At 38.5% G+C, this 14,212-nt stretch overlaps 2 protein-coding genes and 1 long non-coding RNA gene across 3 annotated transcripts; 1 reads left to right on the top strand and 2 right to left on the bottom strand.

Moving 5' to 3' along the window:
• The first annotated feature begins 538 nt into the window (after positions 1-538).
• Positions 539-1,447, top strand: LOC121998371 (protein LHCP TRANSLOCATION DEFECT-like). Its single transcript, XM_042553282.1, has 2 exons — positions 539-1,038; positions 1,149-1,447. The coding sequence occupies exons 1-2, from the start codon at positions 787-789 to the stop codon at positions 1,380-1,382; spliced, it is 486 nt and encodes a 161-aa protein (XP_042409216.1). The 5' UTR covers positions 539-786; the 3' UTR covers positions 1,383-1,447.
• Positions 1,448-1,858: 411 nt separating this feature from the next.
• LOC121998366 lies at positions 1,859-5,512 on the bottom strand. The gene is made up of 3 exons (XR_006116483.1): positions 3,537-5,512; positions 2,259-2,982; positions 1,859-2,158 (listed from the first exon to the last, which is right to left on the bottom strand). It is a non-coding gene; the product is annotated as an uncharacterized LOC121998366 (long non-coding RNA).
• Positions 5,513-8,391: 2,879 nt separating this feature from the next.
• LOC122014459 (putative disease resistance protein RGA4) lies at positions 8,392-13,969 on the bottom strand. Its single transcript, XM_042570692.1, has 2 exons — positions 10,453-13,969; positions 8,392-9,053 (listed from the first exon to the last, which is right to left on the bottom strand). The coding sequence occupies exon 1, from the start codon at positions 13,914-13,916 to the stop codon at positions 10,485-10,487; it is 3,432 nt and encodes a 1,143-aa protein (XP_042426626.1). The 5' UTR covers positions 13,917-13,969; the 3' UTR covers positions 8,392-9,053; positions 10,453-10,484.
• Between the last annotated feature and the right edge of the window lie 243 nt (positions 13,970-14,212).

The following is a 14,212-nucleotide window of genomic DNA, read 5'->3' as shown; positions in this document are numbered from 1 at the left end:
AATAATTTTTTTTACATAAGGAGTGTATGCAAAATTTAATTTGTGATTGTGAATTTTAATTTTCATGATAAGGGAACACCTGTAAAAGTAAAGAAAAAATAATCTAAATTTATGGAAAAATAAGCATTCAATTAGTAAATAAAGTTTTGATTTTATAAAAAATAATCACGTCACAAAGTTTAAATTTATATAAAATATTTTCGTTTAATTTATAAAGTATTTAATAAAACTGGGGGAAAAATATTTACTGAATATTTAATGAATCATTGGCGCGCAAATTGAGCAATGGAAACAACTTTTACCTACAAAGATATAATTAATTAATATTCAATTATCCAAATACAGAAATACAATTAAAATTTGGCTCTGCAACTTGTGTGCTGTACACCATCATAGTTGGGGTGTCGCTTGTTATATTATTTCGGTTGGGTTGACTTTTTGGTCAAATTTATTTCCATTGATATTAGATTGACCGGGAATAATATTAGTAATGATTTCCTTTTTAAAGAAAGAAATCTTAACGCTAATTTATCTAAAATGGTAGGAATAGCGATGACGGAGATGAAGATACGGTAAAGCGAGAAGAATGGCGATCTTATCCACAATATTTATCGCATTTAATGACTGAATCTGTTGCCTTCCGAATCAGGAGACATTCGCCGTGATCTCCTCCTCCACCGCCCCTTTCCCTCACATTCCGGATCCCGTCGCCTTAAAAATCCCATCTTTTCCCTTCTTTCCCTCCCGCGCCTGGAGAAGATTGATCGAGGCAGACAATAGTCATTCATGGCATCGATTCCTTGCAGTTTCTACTACCAAGTCCCCTCCTCCGTCACCTTCCCGCCTGCTGCTTCTTCCTCCGACGAGAATTTGAGCTCTCCGTTCGACGTCCTGCGCCGGCGGCTCTGCTGCTTCGGCGCCAAGGTCACGCCGGACGAGGGGGGATCCAGTGCCTTTTTCTGGCTCCGCCTCCGGAATCGCGTCGTCACCGCCGGCCCCATGACGCGGGATGATTTTGATCGGGACGATGTCCGGCAGGTAAATTCCTAACCCTGTTACAGTGGTTTACTTGATCTGTAGTTCAATTTGGAATTGGAAATCTCAATTGGATTGATAAATGATAAAGACGTCTCTCTTAACCTTTGCAGTACTTCACTCACATGAGAATGGCTGAGAATATACAAGCACTGCTAAACCTAGACGTTCATCCTGTGGATATCTTGCTGATGCTAGCTGCCTCTAATGGTGACGTGCCTAAGATTGAGGAGCTGATGAGAGCAGGTGCCAGGTACGATGTGAGGGATGCAGATGGAAGGACAGCTTTGGATAGGGCATCCACCAACGACCAGATCAAAGAGCTAATCTTAGGTTATTCTGTTTAAAATGTCTGAACTAGGATTCGACTGATCATGCTGTTTTTTAAATTAGATTATGCTGTTGTCTTTTATTTTGGCTGGCATGACAAATAAAGAGAAAGCAGGTTGCTCTTTTGCTACCAAAGAGAAGCGATTTTCATGTGAATGAGCTCCTAATTTGATGTTGGCCTTTTGGGAATTGGAATCGACACCATATGAATCGGGATTTAGCTTGTAGATCATGTATGCTGTATACATTGTCTTTTGGGAGGGCAATCGACTGTCTATTGAGCCGACAATCTCGAGCCAGAAAATAGATAAAAACTCTGCCTGCTTACTAAACCTGAATAAACTTGTAGTGAATCAAACATCATATTAAACATGAGTGTTAGAAAATTTACATTTGTAGTTGAACAATTGAAAAGAAGAAACTCATGAAAACCTTTATAATTCTCATAATGAAAGTAATGATAAATTGATAATGATTTGGTGGGTGTGCCAGATATTCGCCATGTCAATCTTTCATCAGGTAAACTAATTCTTTGAAAGGAAAAGGAGATATTTAAACGATTTTAAAACTATGTGAGCATTTTGAAAAGAGGGTAAAAGTGCGACAATGCTCTTCCTTAAAAATAGTTGCAATAGAAGGTAAAGCAAATTTTTTTAAAGAAACAAGCTAGAATTTACCAGGAGCGTGGAAGAGAAATCCATCGACAATGCTGAGGATGAGGATCCAGGGTATACATGGTTTCCAGAGATAGCATGTGAGTCTTATTCCCCATTGACCTATCAAATTGGAAGCTCTGTAGTTGAACAAGAAGTCAATTTCAGCACTACTTGTGTAATCAAATTCAGAATTATCAGTGCCGTGATATATTGTGCACATGACATGAATCTACCTACCAGTTTTGCCACATCGACGAGGAGGCGGAAGTACAGGTCCTTCCTAGAGGAGTAATCCACCAGATGTGTGGCCGTGATAGTATCCCTCCATATCCGTGGGACCTGCTCTAAGGAGCCGTTGATGTGGCGGTTCCTCATTTTGTGATAGTATCTCATCAATGTCCGAAGGAGGGAAGGACTCCCACAAGATTTTTTCAACACACAGTCCTCCGAGTTCCTATTTTAATACTGGCTGCAACAGAAGAGGTTGCAAAGAGCTGATCAGGCTGATCAGGTGAGGTAAGGGAAAAGGCACAGCCCCTGTTTCCAACCCACTCTTCTTCTCACATCTCATGCCATTGATCTCATTGTTGAGTTGGGCCAAATCTGTCATGCTACTCTTGTGACATGGCAACTCCAGAAAACATAATACTCCATGCTTTACAGAGTATGCATGCAGGACACGAGTTATGCATCCCCAATATTAAACAAAGTTAATAGCAAATGCAAAGTAACTGTATCTTTACTTACATGATAATTAATTACACCTGCGCATGTTTGCATTGGTTGCCCTTGTATACCTTTAGCCTTCATCAAATTTAATATGTCTAATGCAACCTTTGAAAACTCAGCTCAAATTGAATGGTCCTGATCTGAGTAGCTTTACCTTCAGCAAGCAACCCCCAACTTTACTGAGGCCTTCCTCATGCTATGAATTTTGCTTCCTATTTGAATCCATTCTGTACTGTAAATTAAACAAATTATTGGGAGTTTTGTAAATTAATGATTCGCTGCAATTACTATGAGAATGCTGTTGGAGAAAATGAATTTATATAATGATCAACACATGTTCATGCATGATCTTAGCATTTTCTTTGTGAACCAACTTAACCATTTGTTAATATATGGCCATCAAGCTTTAGTTTCTGCACACAAAGTCTCTAAGCAACCTGACATTGCTGCTAATTATAAAAAAGAGCAAGCAAACGAGGAGGACTGCGATCCTTTAGATTACTAGAAAATTGGAAAGGAGTTCTACCACTGCACCATTGCCCAGGGCTACAATATTGCTTATTATTATGCTTATATATATTATGTTTTATGATAAATCCCTGAACCATTTATTTTTTCATCATTCCAAAACTTAATTACAATGTTTTTTTTTACTTTATGTGATTAACTTTAAACTAACTTTATTAATTATATTGTTACAGCAGCTAACTGGGTATAATAAACTATTTAATAAAATAAAAATAAATACTTGAGAACTTCAAAGAAATGCATAATGACAAAACATACCTTAACCAACTCCAGTCTCCTTGGTATTGTTGTTATTTATACTGTATTGATTCACCATCAATATGGATGTTGGGGATATATGAAATTAGTGGCCAATCTGACCCATCATCCTTCCTGCATCGGTCTGTCAATTTAATGCATCCGTACATCTCCAATTTTTGAAGCAAGGATGGCAGGCCATTAATGGGCAGTGACTCAATATTTGGGCAATGGTGAATGCTTAAAATCTTGATGGAGGAGGCAGTTCCCATGGAAGAAGGCAGCTTTTGTAGTTTTGGACAGTCATCGAACTCAAGGAGATTTAGGGCAGTCAGTTGCTGAAATCACTCCTCTTGCTCAGGGTTGAAGCAAGAAAGATCATTATAATGTTGGATTCTGAGAGCCTGAATACATGGGGTCCTTCCTAGTATTGCCCAAACATGTTTGAGAACAATATCATCAATCCAAACGGTACACAGAGACGTCAAATCCTGTTCAACATATGGTTGCGCTGGCATCTGTGCAGGTTCAGTTAGCCTTGGGCATTTATCAATAATTATGTCTTTCAGATTTGCAAGACTGTAATCCACAAATTAAGCTCAACTCTGGGCATTGAACCAGTCTTAAGTACTCAAGGAATCTAAGGTTGTATAGAGACACAGATGCTCTTTGTGCACAACTTCTTAACTCCAGCAATGTTAGAGAGGTTAAAGTTAGCAAGTAGTCAGGTAGGGCATTGCCAATATCACCGGAATTCCAAATATCAAGCTGTTTCATTGATATCAAAGGGAGAACAGGGATTCTTCTTAGCTCAAGGCAATTTGCTGTTCTCATTTTTCTAAGGAAAGGAAAAATTGGCCTACTGTCTGATTCAGACAACTCCTCCCATTTATTCAAGTCATGAAATGTTAGTTCTTGTAGTGAAGGGAATGTTGGATATATGTGAATGGAGAAGAGGTGGAAGAGACATGGAGCTCCATTGTGAATGAGACTTTAGTTCCACATTGAGAGTTTCAAGGCATGTTGGTTAGTTTATATTGATTCACATGCATTGAGGATATGAACAATTGTATGGGGAGAAGCTCTCTCTCATGTGTGGGTGTGCAGGGGGTGCAAATCCAAGGCTTGGATTGCACTGAACCATTTTGACTCGTATACAGGCACAATCCGTGCACGCCGAATGCTGGACTGGTCAGGCCGGTCGACAAAATTTGTCCAAGTGGAACAATCAACATTTTGCCAGGTAAAAATTAATGTAGTCGAGTGAAACGTTGGCGAATAATGATCTTTAAACGATCATTAACACTGCCCTTTGGTCTTCAACTCTTATATAAGGAGGCTACGACCACAGGCAAAAGGTAACACGCACGAAAAGCTGAATCTCTACCTACGTTCCCTATCTCCTCTATCGTGCATTTCTTACTCAGTGGAATGCCCGTGATAGCAGTCGGGTATCTCTCAGTTCGCCGCTCTGCTATTCAGCAGAAGCCTTCGATTCGTTTGGTCGGCCTTAAGCTTCGCTCGATCGGCCACTTCGCTTGGTCGGATTCTTTATTCAGTCGGCCTTGGCCTCTTCGCTCGGTCGGCAGAAGCCTTCAATTCGCTCGGTCGACCTTAACCTATTTCGCTCGGTTGGCAGCTAACTCGCCCGGTCGGCAACTAACTCGCCCGGTCAAACACTGTGAAGCATGCGTTAAGCACTTGGCAGACACCAGCTCGCAACCTGAGATTATCAGCTCAGGTCATTTCAACAGTTAAGTGAATTTAAATTTTGTATAATTTTAAATTCAACTAAGTTCTCAAAAATCTCCGACAACAAATTGTTTTTTAGTAACAAGGAAAACCATATTAGCATCCCCATAAAATTTGGCACCAATTCTTCTTACTAGAAGGTTTTAAAAAAATATGTCCATCAGAAAAGGGAGATGACCCAATGGTGGAAGATCTTCCTGTTAGTTAGAGCCCTAGAACCAATCATTTGATGATTGCATGGACTCATTGTATCATATTCTTGTATATTAATAAAGGCATTTGTTTGGTTATTATACTTATTTGTATTAGTGCCAAATAGACTAAGTATAATAGCGTCCTTGAGTAGAAGGTTCATACCTATATCAATCGATTAGTTGAATCGATAGTGAGATGATATAGGGAACACTACTCTAAATCATTCCTAGTCGAGTATTAACATTCAGGGACAATGTTAATGCAATAAGACTAGCATGTAGGTCAGCTCGATGACTTGATCTCACAAGTCATGGATATAGAGATATCAAGCTGACACATGGGTATACATTGGAGAATGTATACTGAATGACCCGCCATGAGAAAGTATCATGGATCGTTATATGAGTGTCATATACTTTCTCATGTGGCTATTAGTATGACTATTAATCCTTAGACCTGAAGTCACCATGGATCCCTACATAAGGAGTTATGTACTTTGGTTTCGTCAAACGTCACTCAATCGGGTGGACTATAAAGGCGATTCTGGGTATATAACGAATTATGTAGAGGATGAGTGATGTAGATGGGATCTATCCCTCCCATATACGGGAGCGACATCGGTATTCTTGATAGAGTGAGACCACTAAGTGCATGGCCATGCCCAAATGAGTCAACATTAGATGTTGAGCTCATTTGATCGAGTGAGTCTACTTGGAGTTCAAGATTTAGATTGATTAGAGGATGACACGGTCTATGCCTCATATTGATCAATCTAGATGTCTAGGATAGAAGGACAATGTCACATATATTGTGAGGAGTCACAATTAGTAGTCACAAGGTGATGTCGGATCTCGACATTCTTGTAACTTGGGTAGTAATGATGTATTGCTAGATACCGCTCATTACTTATGCTCCTAAATGGGTTTAGGGCATTGCCAACGTTACAAGAACCTATAGGGTCACACACTTAGGGCAATTAGATGGAGATTAAGTTCATATGATGAACCAAGAGGATTAGATTCATTTGATGAATCAAATTGGATTAAGAGTAATCCTAATTGGGCCAACTTGAGTTCGACTCAAGTTGATTCATGTGTTCAATGAGTATAATTTTGATTTTGACTCATTGGATCAATTTAATTTAATGAATTAGATTCATTATATTAAGTTGACTCGAATCAAATGGTTGGATTAGATCCATCATGGTAGAGATTGAGTCAAGTTTGACTTGACTTAAGAAGGAAGACCAAAGGTCAATTTTGACTTGACCTTTTGCCACCTCATTGGTGAGTTGGCATTAGGTGGACCAATGATGATATTCCACATCATTATGGGTGTCATCTCATGGAAGTTACAAAGTCATTTTCTTAATAACTTCACATTAATTGCATTTAATGGGGAGTTACACAAAGGAGAAGTGGCCGGCCACTTTGGTTTGAATGGTGAATTCATTTTTCCATTCAAGTGGTGTAACTCTTTCTTCTTCCTTGTGCTCTCTCCTTGCTCTCCCTCCTCTTCCTTGCCGTGACCTATCAAGGTGCTAGCACACCTTTGTTTAGGTTTTCTCCATCAAGAATTGTTCGTGTGGATACTTCTAGAGGACCGACGCTTGACGGTCTAGAGATTCGACAACTCCTTGGACGAGCGGGAACGCGAAAGGGCACGCTTCAAGGTATATTCTTAACACATAGATCTAGGAGTAGATCTAAAAGGTTTTTCAAACTCGTACTCGTATTTATTTTGGTTTTCCTTGCACGGATCCGTTGGCCTTGGGTGATTCGGGGTTTCTGCGACGCGAAAAGCGGTTTTCGCGGCCCGAAAAACCCAACACTTCCCACCTGGCACACCAATTAAGACGAATTGATTCCAGATTTGTAAGATAATTCTTCTCCAACCAACATGGGGAATTCAAACCTCCATTGTTCTGAATCAGAAATCTCTTTAGATTACAATGAGGTTCAAGGCCTTCTATTATATCCTTCTCAATATCTCCCTGGTTCTTTATACTTTGTTTGAAGCTGAGCACAAGATGATCAAGGTGTTCTTTGTCCTTTAGTTTTGCCTCCAAGGCCTCCTCCTGAGATTCAACACACTCGAGATTCTTTATGATTAATCACCTTCGACTATTTCGTAATTCCTTAAGCTCTCCAATCTGGTGCTCCCTCTTCCTGGGAATACGGAATTCATCTAGTTCTTGAAGGTCAGTCAATCATCCAATCCCATCTACTAGAGAAATTGTGTCTGGATCAGCATGAAAATGTCGCATTTTGAGAAGCCTATTCATTCCTTCTGGAAGTTACTTTATCCAACACCGCTTTAAATTCAGCACTTGCAAATGGTAAATCTTAGAGAATGATCGAGGAAGTTGCTGAATCTTAGTGCCGGAAATGTCCAGATATCGGAGATGTGAAAGATCACACGTAGCATCTAGTAGCTTTAGGGTTGTAAATAAGCCGAGCCAAGTCGAGCTTTGGGGTGTTCAAGGTTGTTTGATAAGATAACTGAGCCAAGCCGAGCTTACAATGAACCAAGCTTTTGAAATGATTGTTTAAGCTTGGTTTGGTTTATTTTTTATGAATTTGAGCTTGTTTGAAACTCGGATTGAGCTTGGTTCATTTAAATATTATCGAGCTCTCAATTCAAGCTTGGCTTGAACTTGGTTCGAGTTTGGTTCGTTTAGATGTTATCGAACTCTCAATTCAAGCTTATTTGATTGTTTGAAATTTTTAGTTGTTTGATTGATTGTTGAGCTTGATAATTTAAACTTATTTATTTTATTTTATTATTTATTTAGCATATTGAAAAGAGTTTTATTAATGAATATGGTCCGTGAATATTGTTCACGAATGTTAATGAGCTGAACACATATGTGTTCAAACTTATTTATTTAATTTAATGAGCTATTCAAGCTTATTTATTTAATTAATCTTATATATATTGAACGAACATAAATAAGTTCTTACCAAGCCGAACACCTCAGTACCTCACGAACGCTTGGTTCATTTACCGCCCTAGGTAGTTTCTTTATTTCTATGCGCATGTACAATAAATCCAATATTCGTAAGTTCTTTAGATTTTTCAAGATTCCTTCCAGTGATTCATAAAATTTTCTAGAACCATTATATTTTCTCCCAATGAGAAGAGATCTTCAGGATGATAATCACGATAGAATACAAGCGTTCGCACTTTATGAAACTTTGATAATTCTGCCAGTGTGTCAAGTTTACCTGTCCTTATCACTGTCAAGTGACGAGCAATTGGTGGAATTTTGAAAGGTTCATCGTCAATCACAAAACACTCGTCCCTTGAAATATACACTACCAACTCTCTTATCAGATTATGAATCACATTTATAGTATGTAGAAAGAAATATCTGCAAATTAGCCCATCGAAATCTTTGCTTTGGTTGGCCTGGTACACCTTCACCCTTTATCAAATTGAACATGTCTAACGCAACCTTTGATAAAAACTCAACTCAAATTGATTGGTCCTGATCTGAGTAGTTTTACCTTCAGCAAACAACCCCTAACTTTACTGAGGCCATCCTCCTTCATGCTATGAATTTTGCTCCCTATTTGAATCCATTCTGTACTGTAAATTAAACATATTATTGAGAGTTTTGCAAATTAATGATTCACTGTAATTACTATGAGAATGCTGTCGGAGAAAATGAATTTTTATAATGATCTACGCATGTTCATGCATGATCTTAGCATTTTCTTTGGACCATCTTAACTGTTTGTTAATATATGACAATCAAGCTTTAGTTTCTGCACACACAGTATCTAAGCAATCTGAGATCGCTTCTAATTATAAAAAGGAGCAAACAAACGAGAAGGATCTCATTGTAGCAAACTCCTCTTGCAACTTGCTTTTGCAATCATTTACCAAGCTCTAGGAAGCCAATAACTAAGGGTTTCAAGGGAAAAGGACATTTAATAGACATGAAAGAAAAATAAATAACAACAACAAAGGAATGTTCTTTTATAAAATGGAAAATGATAGGTCCAGAAAAAACAAAAACAAAGGAATGCAATTCTAGCTTTAAGTATTATTATCCTTTTATTATTTTTTAATTCTATCTTCTGATTATTCCTATTATCAATTCTAACCTAATCTAATTATTATCTATAATGAGATGATTTCTCAATTAAGTTGTTTCATTTCCTTTTATGTGTCTTTAATTCTTTTAAAAAGGAATTTAGAAAGTTAAAAAATATCAAGTGATCTCTATATATTAAACCCTACCCCTTACAACTTCTCTAAAGGCATCCTCTCTCAATCTCACCATTTTCTATCTACTCTCCCAATTCCTCTTCCCATGCAGTACCCTTCCTTGGACCATGCCTTGAGTCCTCAATTAAATGTATTGCATTTAAGAAGCATTTGTAAATATTTCTTTTACCAGTATACATACTCGTAACCGAACACTCGATCTATTATGGTAATTCTACACAAGTGAAAGTGGAAGAATATAGATATATGGAGCATCCTTATCTTTTATGTTATAAGAATGTGAGTTATTGTAGGCCAACTGATTTGATATACAAATACATGACATTTCTACATTATTAGCTACAAGTGTCTTTCAATTGTTTATCTACAATGTAACTATTTATTTGTGATTAAATATTTTCATCATCTAATTGTTCTATTGTTTTTAAAATATATCAATCATTGATGATAGTTATGCATGAAGGTAAATTTGCAATTGCAATTATGCTATTTCCATTTTTCATATAATTTATCTAATGTAATTTGCTTAAAGGTGCAGTCATATTACAGTATTATGCTTAAATCCCTCGCCCATTTATTATTTCAACATTCGAAACTTAATTACAATAAGTTATTAATTTCCTTTATGTGATTAACTTTAAACTAACTTTATTAATTCTATTGTTACAGTAGCAAATGGGTATACTAAACTAGTTAATAAAATTAAAAAAAAATACCTGAGAACTTCAAAGAAATGCATAATGACAAAACATACCTAAACAATCTCCAGTCTATTTGGTATTGCTGTTATTTCATTTGTATTAATTCACCATCAATGTCTATGTTGGGGATATTTGAAATCAGTGGCCAATCTGACCCATCATCCTTCCTACACCGGTCTCTCAATTTAGTGCATCCGTGCATTTCCAATTTTCGAAGCAGGAATGGAAGGCCATTATCTGGCAGTGACTCAATATTTGGGCAATGGTGAATGCATAAAATCTTGATGGAGGCAGTTCCTAAGGAAGAAGGAAGCTTTCGAAGTCTTGAACAGTTGTGGAACTCAAGGAAATGTAGGGAAGTCAGTTGCTGAAACCACTCCTCATGCTCAGGGTTGAAGTGAGAAAGATCATTACAATGATGGATTCTGAGTACCTGAATACATGGGGTCCTTCCTAGTATTACCCAAACATGTTTGAGAACATCATCATCAATCCAAACGGTGCACAGAGATCTCATTTCCTGTTCAACATATGGTTGTTCTGGCATCTGTGCAGGTTCAAATAACTTTGGGCATGCATGAATAATTAGGTCTTTCAGATTTGCAAGAGACTGTAATCCACCAATTAAGCTCAACTCCGGACATTGAACCAGTCTTAAGTACTCAAGGAATTGAAGGTTGTATAAAGACACAGATGCTCTTTGTGCACAATTATGTAACTCCAAATATGTTAGAGAGGTTAAAGTTAGCAAATAGTCAGGTAGGGCATTGCCAATATCACCAGAATTCCGAATATCAAGATGTTTGATTGATATCAAAGGGAGAACAGGGATTCTTCTTAGCTTAAGGCAATTTTCTATTCTCATTTTCATAAGGCAAGGAAAAATTGGCCTACTGTCTGATTCGGACAACTCCTCCCATTCATTCAAGGTATGGAATGCTAGTTCTTGCAATGAAGGGAAGACCTGATCAGCATCCCCATAAAATTTGGCACTAATTCTTCTGACTGGAAGATTGAAAATAAATATGTCCATCAGAAATGGGAGATGGCCCAATGGTGGAAGATCTTCCCACCTAGCACAGCAATTAAGATGAATTGATTCCAAATTTGTAAGATAATTCTTCTCCAACCAACATGGTGAATTCAAACATCCATAGTTCTGAATCACCAGTCTCTTTAGATTACAATGAGGTTCAAGGCCTTCTAATATATCCTTCTGGATATCTCCTTGGCTCCTTTTACCTTCTTTGAAGTTGAGCACAAGATGATCAAGGTATTCTTTGTCCTTTAGTTTTGCCTCCATGGCCTCCTCCTGAGATTCAACACACTCAAGATTCTGTATGACTAATCGCCTTCGAATATTTCGTAATTCCTTGAGCTCTCCTATCTGGTGTCCTCTCTTCCTGGTAATACGGAATTCATCTAGTTCTTGAAGATCAGTCAACCTCCCGATCCCATCTACTAGAGAAATTGTGTCTGCATCAGCATGTAAATGGCGCAATTTGATAAGCCTATTCATTCCTTCTGGTAATTTTTTAATCCAACACCGATTTAATTTCAGCACTTGCAGATGGTAACTCTTAGAGAATGAACCAGGAAGGTGCCGAATCTTAGTGCCGGAAATGTCCAAATATCGGAGATGTGAAAGATCACAGGTAGCATCTGGTAGCTTCTTTATTTCTATCAGCATGTATGATAAATCCAATATTCGTAAATTCTTTAGAGTTTTCAAAATTCTTTCCAGTGATTCATAAAATTGTCTAGAACCATTTTCTCCCAAAGAGAAAAAATTTTCAGGATGATAATCACGATAGAATACAAGTGTTCGCACTTTATGAAGCTTTGATAATTCTGCCAGTGTGTCAAGTTCAGCTGTCCTCATTACTGTCAAGTGACGAGCAGTTGGTGGAATTTTGGAAGGTTCATCATCAATCACAAAACACTCATCCCTTGAAATATACACTGCCAACTCTCTTATCAGATCATGAATCACATATCTCTTATTTATACTATGTAGGAAGAAGTATCTACAAGTTAGCTCATCAAAAATCTGATTCCCAATATCCTCCAGTGTCATCCTTCCATGCTGAGCTTCTGGTCTGACAAAACCTTGAGCTATCCACATCTCGACGAGCTGTTCTTTATCAAATACGTGGCCCTTTGGGAACATGGCAGTGAAAGCAAAACACTGTTTCACATTCGAGCTGAGGTGTTGGTAACTCAGCCCTAGAGATGGAAGGATATTTTCCAAGAGAAAATCATTTTCCCACCATTCACTTTCTCGAATCATTTTCCAATACTGTTCTTCCAACCTGGCATGTAACAAGCTTCCTACCACCTTCCCTGATAATGGTAAACCATGTAGCTTTTTAGCTATTTGTCGACCAATTGATTGCAACTTTCTTCTTAGATATGGATCAATCACTCTTGAACCAAATGAACAGTGCTCAAAGAGACTCCAATAATCACTTTCCTCTAAAAGCTTTAACTCGATTTGGTCCATTGTTCCCATAACCTCGGCAACTATTGGACTTTGAGTTGTTATCAGAATAGTGCTTCCTCTGTTCCCATAGGTCAAGGCACTTCGAAGCTCCATCCACTTTCTTCCAGCTTCATCCCATACATCATCAAGTACAAACAAAAATCTTTTACTTTCAGTAGCATGGATGAGCTTAGTTAGCTGTGAATCTAAGCTAATATGATCCCAGCGATAATCAGAAGACTCTTCAGCTTCCAATTCTCTTGCAATCCTTTTCACATTGAAATCATTAGATACACAAACCCACTTTCTGAGCTCAAAATGGTCAGCGACCCTTGGGTCATGGTAAATAATCTGTGCTAGGGTTGTCTTCCCAACTCCCCCAATGCCAACAATTGGAAGCACACCGAGACTCGCATGGCTGCCGCTCCCAGCTCCCTTGTTGAGGAAATCAGCATCATTTCCTGAACTCAGCAACATCTCAAGTATCCTTTCCCTCTCTTTATCTCTCCCAAACACCACTTCCTGAGTGAAGGAGCTCGTCTCCCTTATTGATGCGGTGTGCTTTGCATTGTCTTCATTCAGCTCAACATTTTTGCGGTCGATTTCGGAGTAAATTTTATCCACATCCCCCAGCAGATTCTTCAACCTCTTGAGTTCATCGTCCGAAACAAATAGGTTCTTGAAAAACCTAAGAGCCGATGCGGCTAAAGCACTTACCTTGCTCCTGTCTTGAACCTGATCCTCCAGCTGTCTGTACTCCATCTGGTCCAGTAGGTCGTCCGCTTCGTAGGCCGCCTCTTTGAGTTGCCGCAGCCAGTCGACCAAGGCTGGGTCCCTGATCGGCCTACCCTCCGCTGCATGGATCACTGCTCGGATGCGAGGGAGTCGAGCTTGTATCTCATTGAGCTTCTCCTCCACGTCAGTGAGCAGATCCCAGTGGTCGGAAGTATGGGACGTGACGAAGTTGACCAGCTTATCCATGATGTAGCCCGGAAACCATCCTCCGACCATCATTGCGACGCCGGCTGTATCCATGTTTGCGATTTCTGCTGGAGAGGAGGAGGAGGAGGAGGAGCAGGAGAAAAGAGTGTCTGAGAATTGACTCTTGAGGTAGAGAACTAGAAGTCTTTTGTAGTTAAATATCTACTGTTCATTTTTTATTTTTAAATTTAAAAAATAAATGTATTTATTTCCTGCGTGGTGTTCGACTTCAAAGAAGTCAACTAATCGTGTTTCGGTATGGACTAGATCGAATCCAACTTTCGTAGCCGTTGGCACCCTCCAGACTAGTCTATTGGATGTAAATCCATAAGATTTGGTCAACTTAAGAA

The sequence above is a fragment of the Zingiber officinale genome, chromosome 1A, assembly GCF_018446385.1.
Source record: "Zingiber officinale cultivar Zhangliang chromosome 1A, Zo_v1.1, whole genome shotgun sequence".
Lineage (NCBI taxonomy): Eukaryota > Viridiplantae > Streptophyta > Magnoliopsida > Zingiberales > Zingiberaceae > Zingiber > Zingiber officinale.
This window is presented reverse-complemented; position numbering and strand designations above follow the sequence as displayed.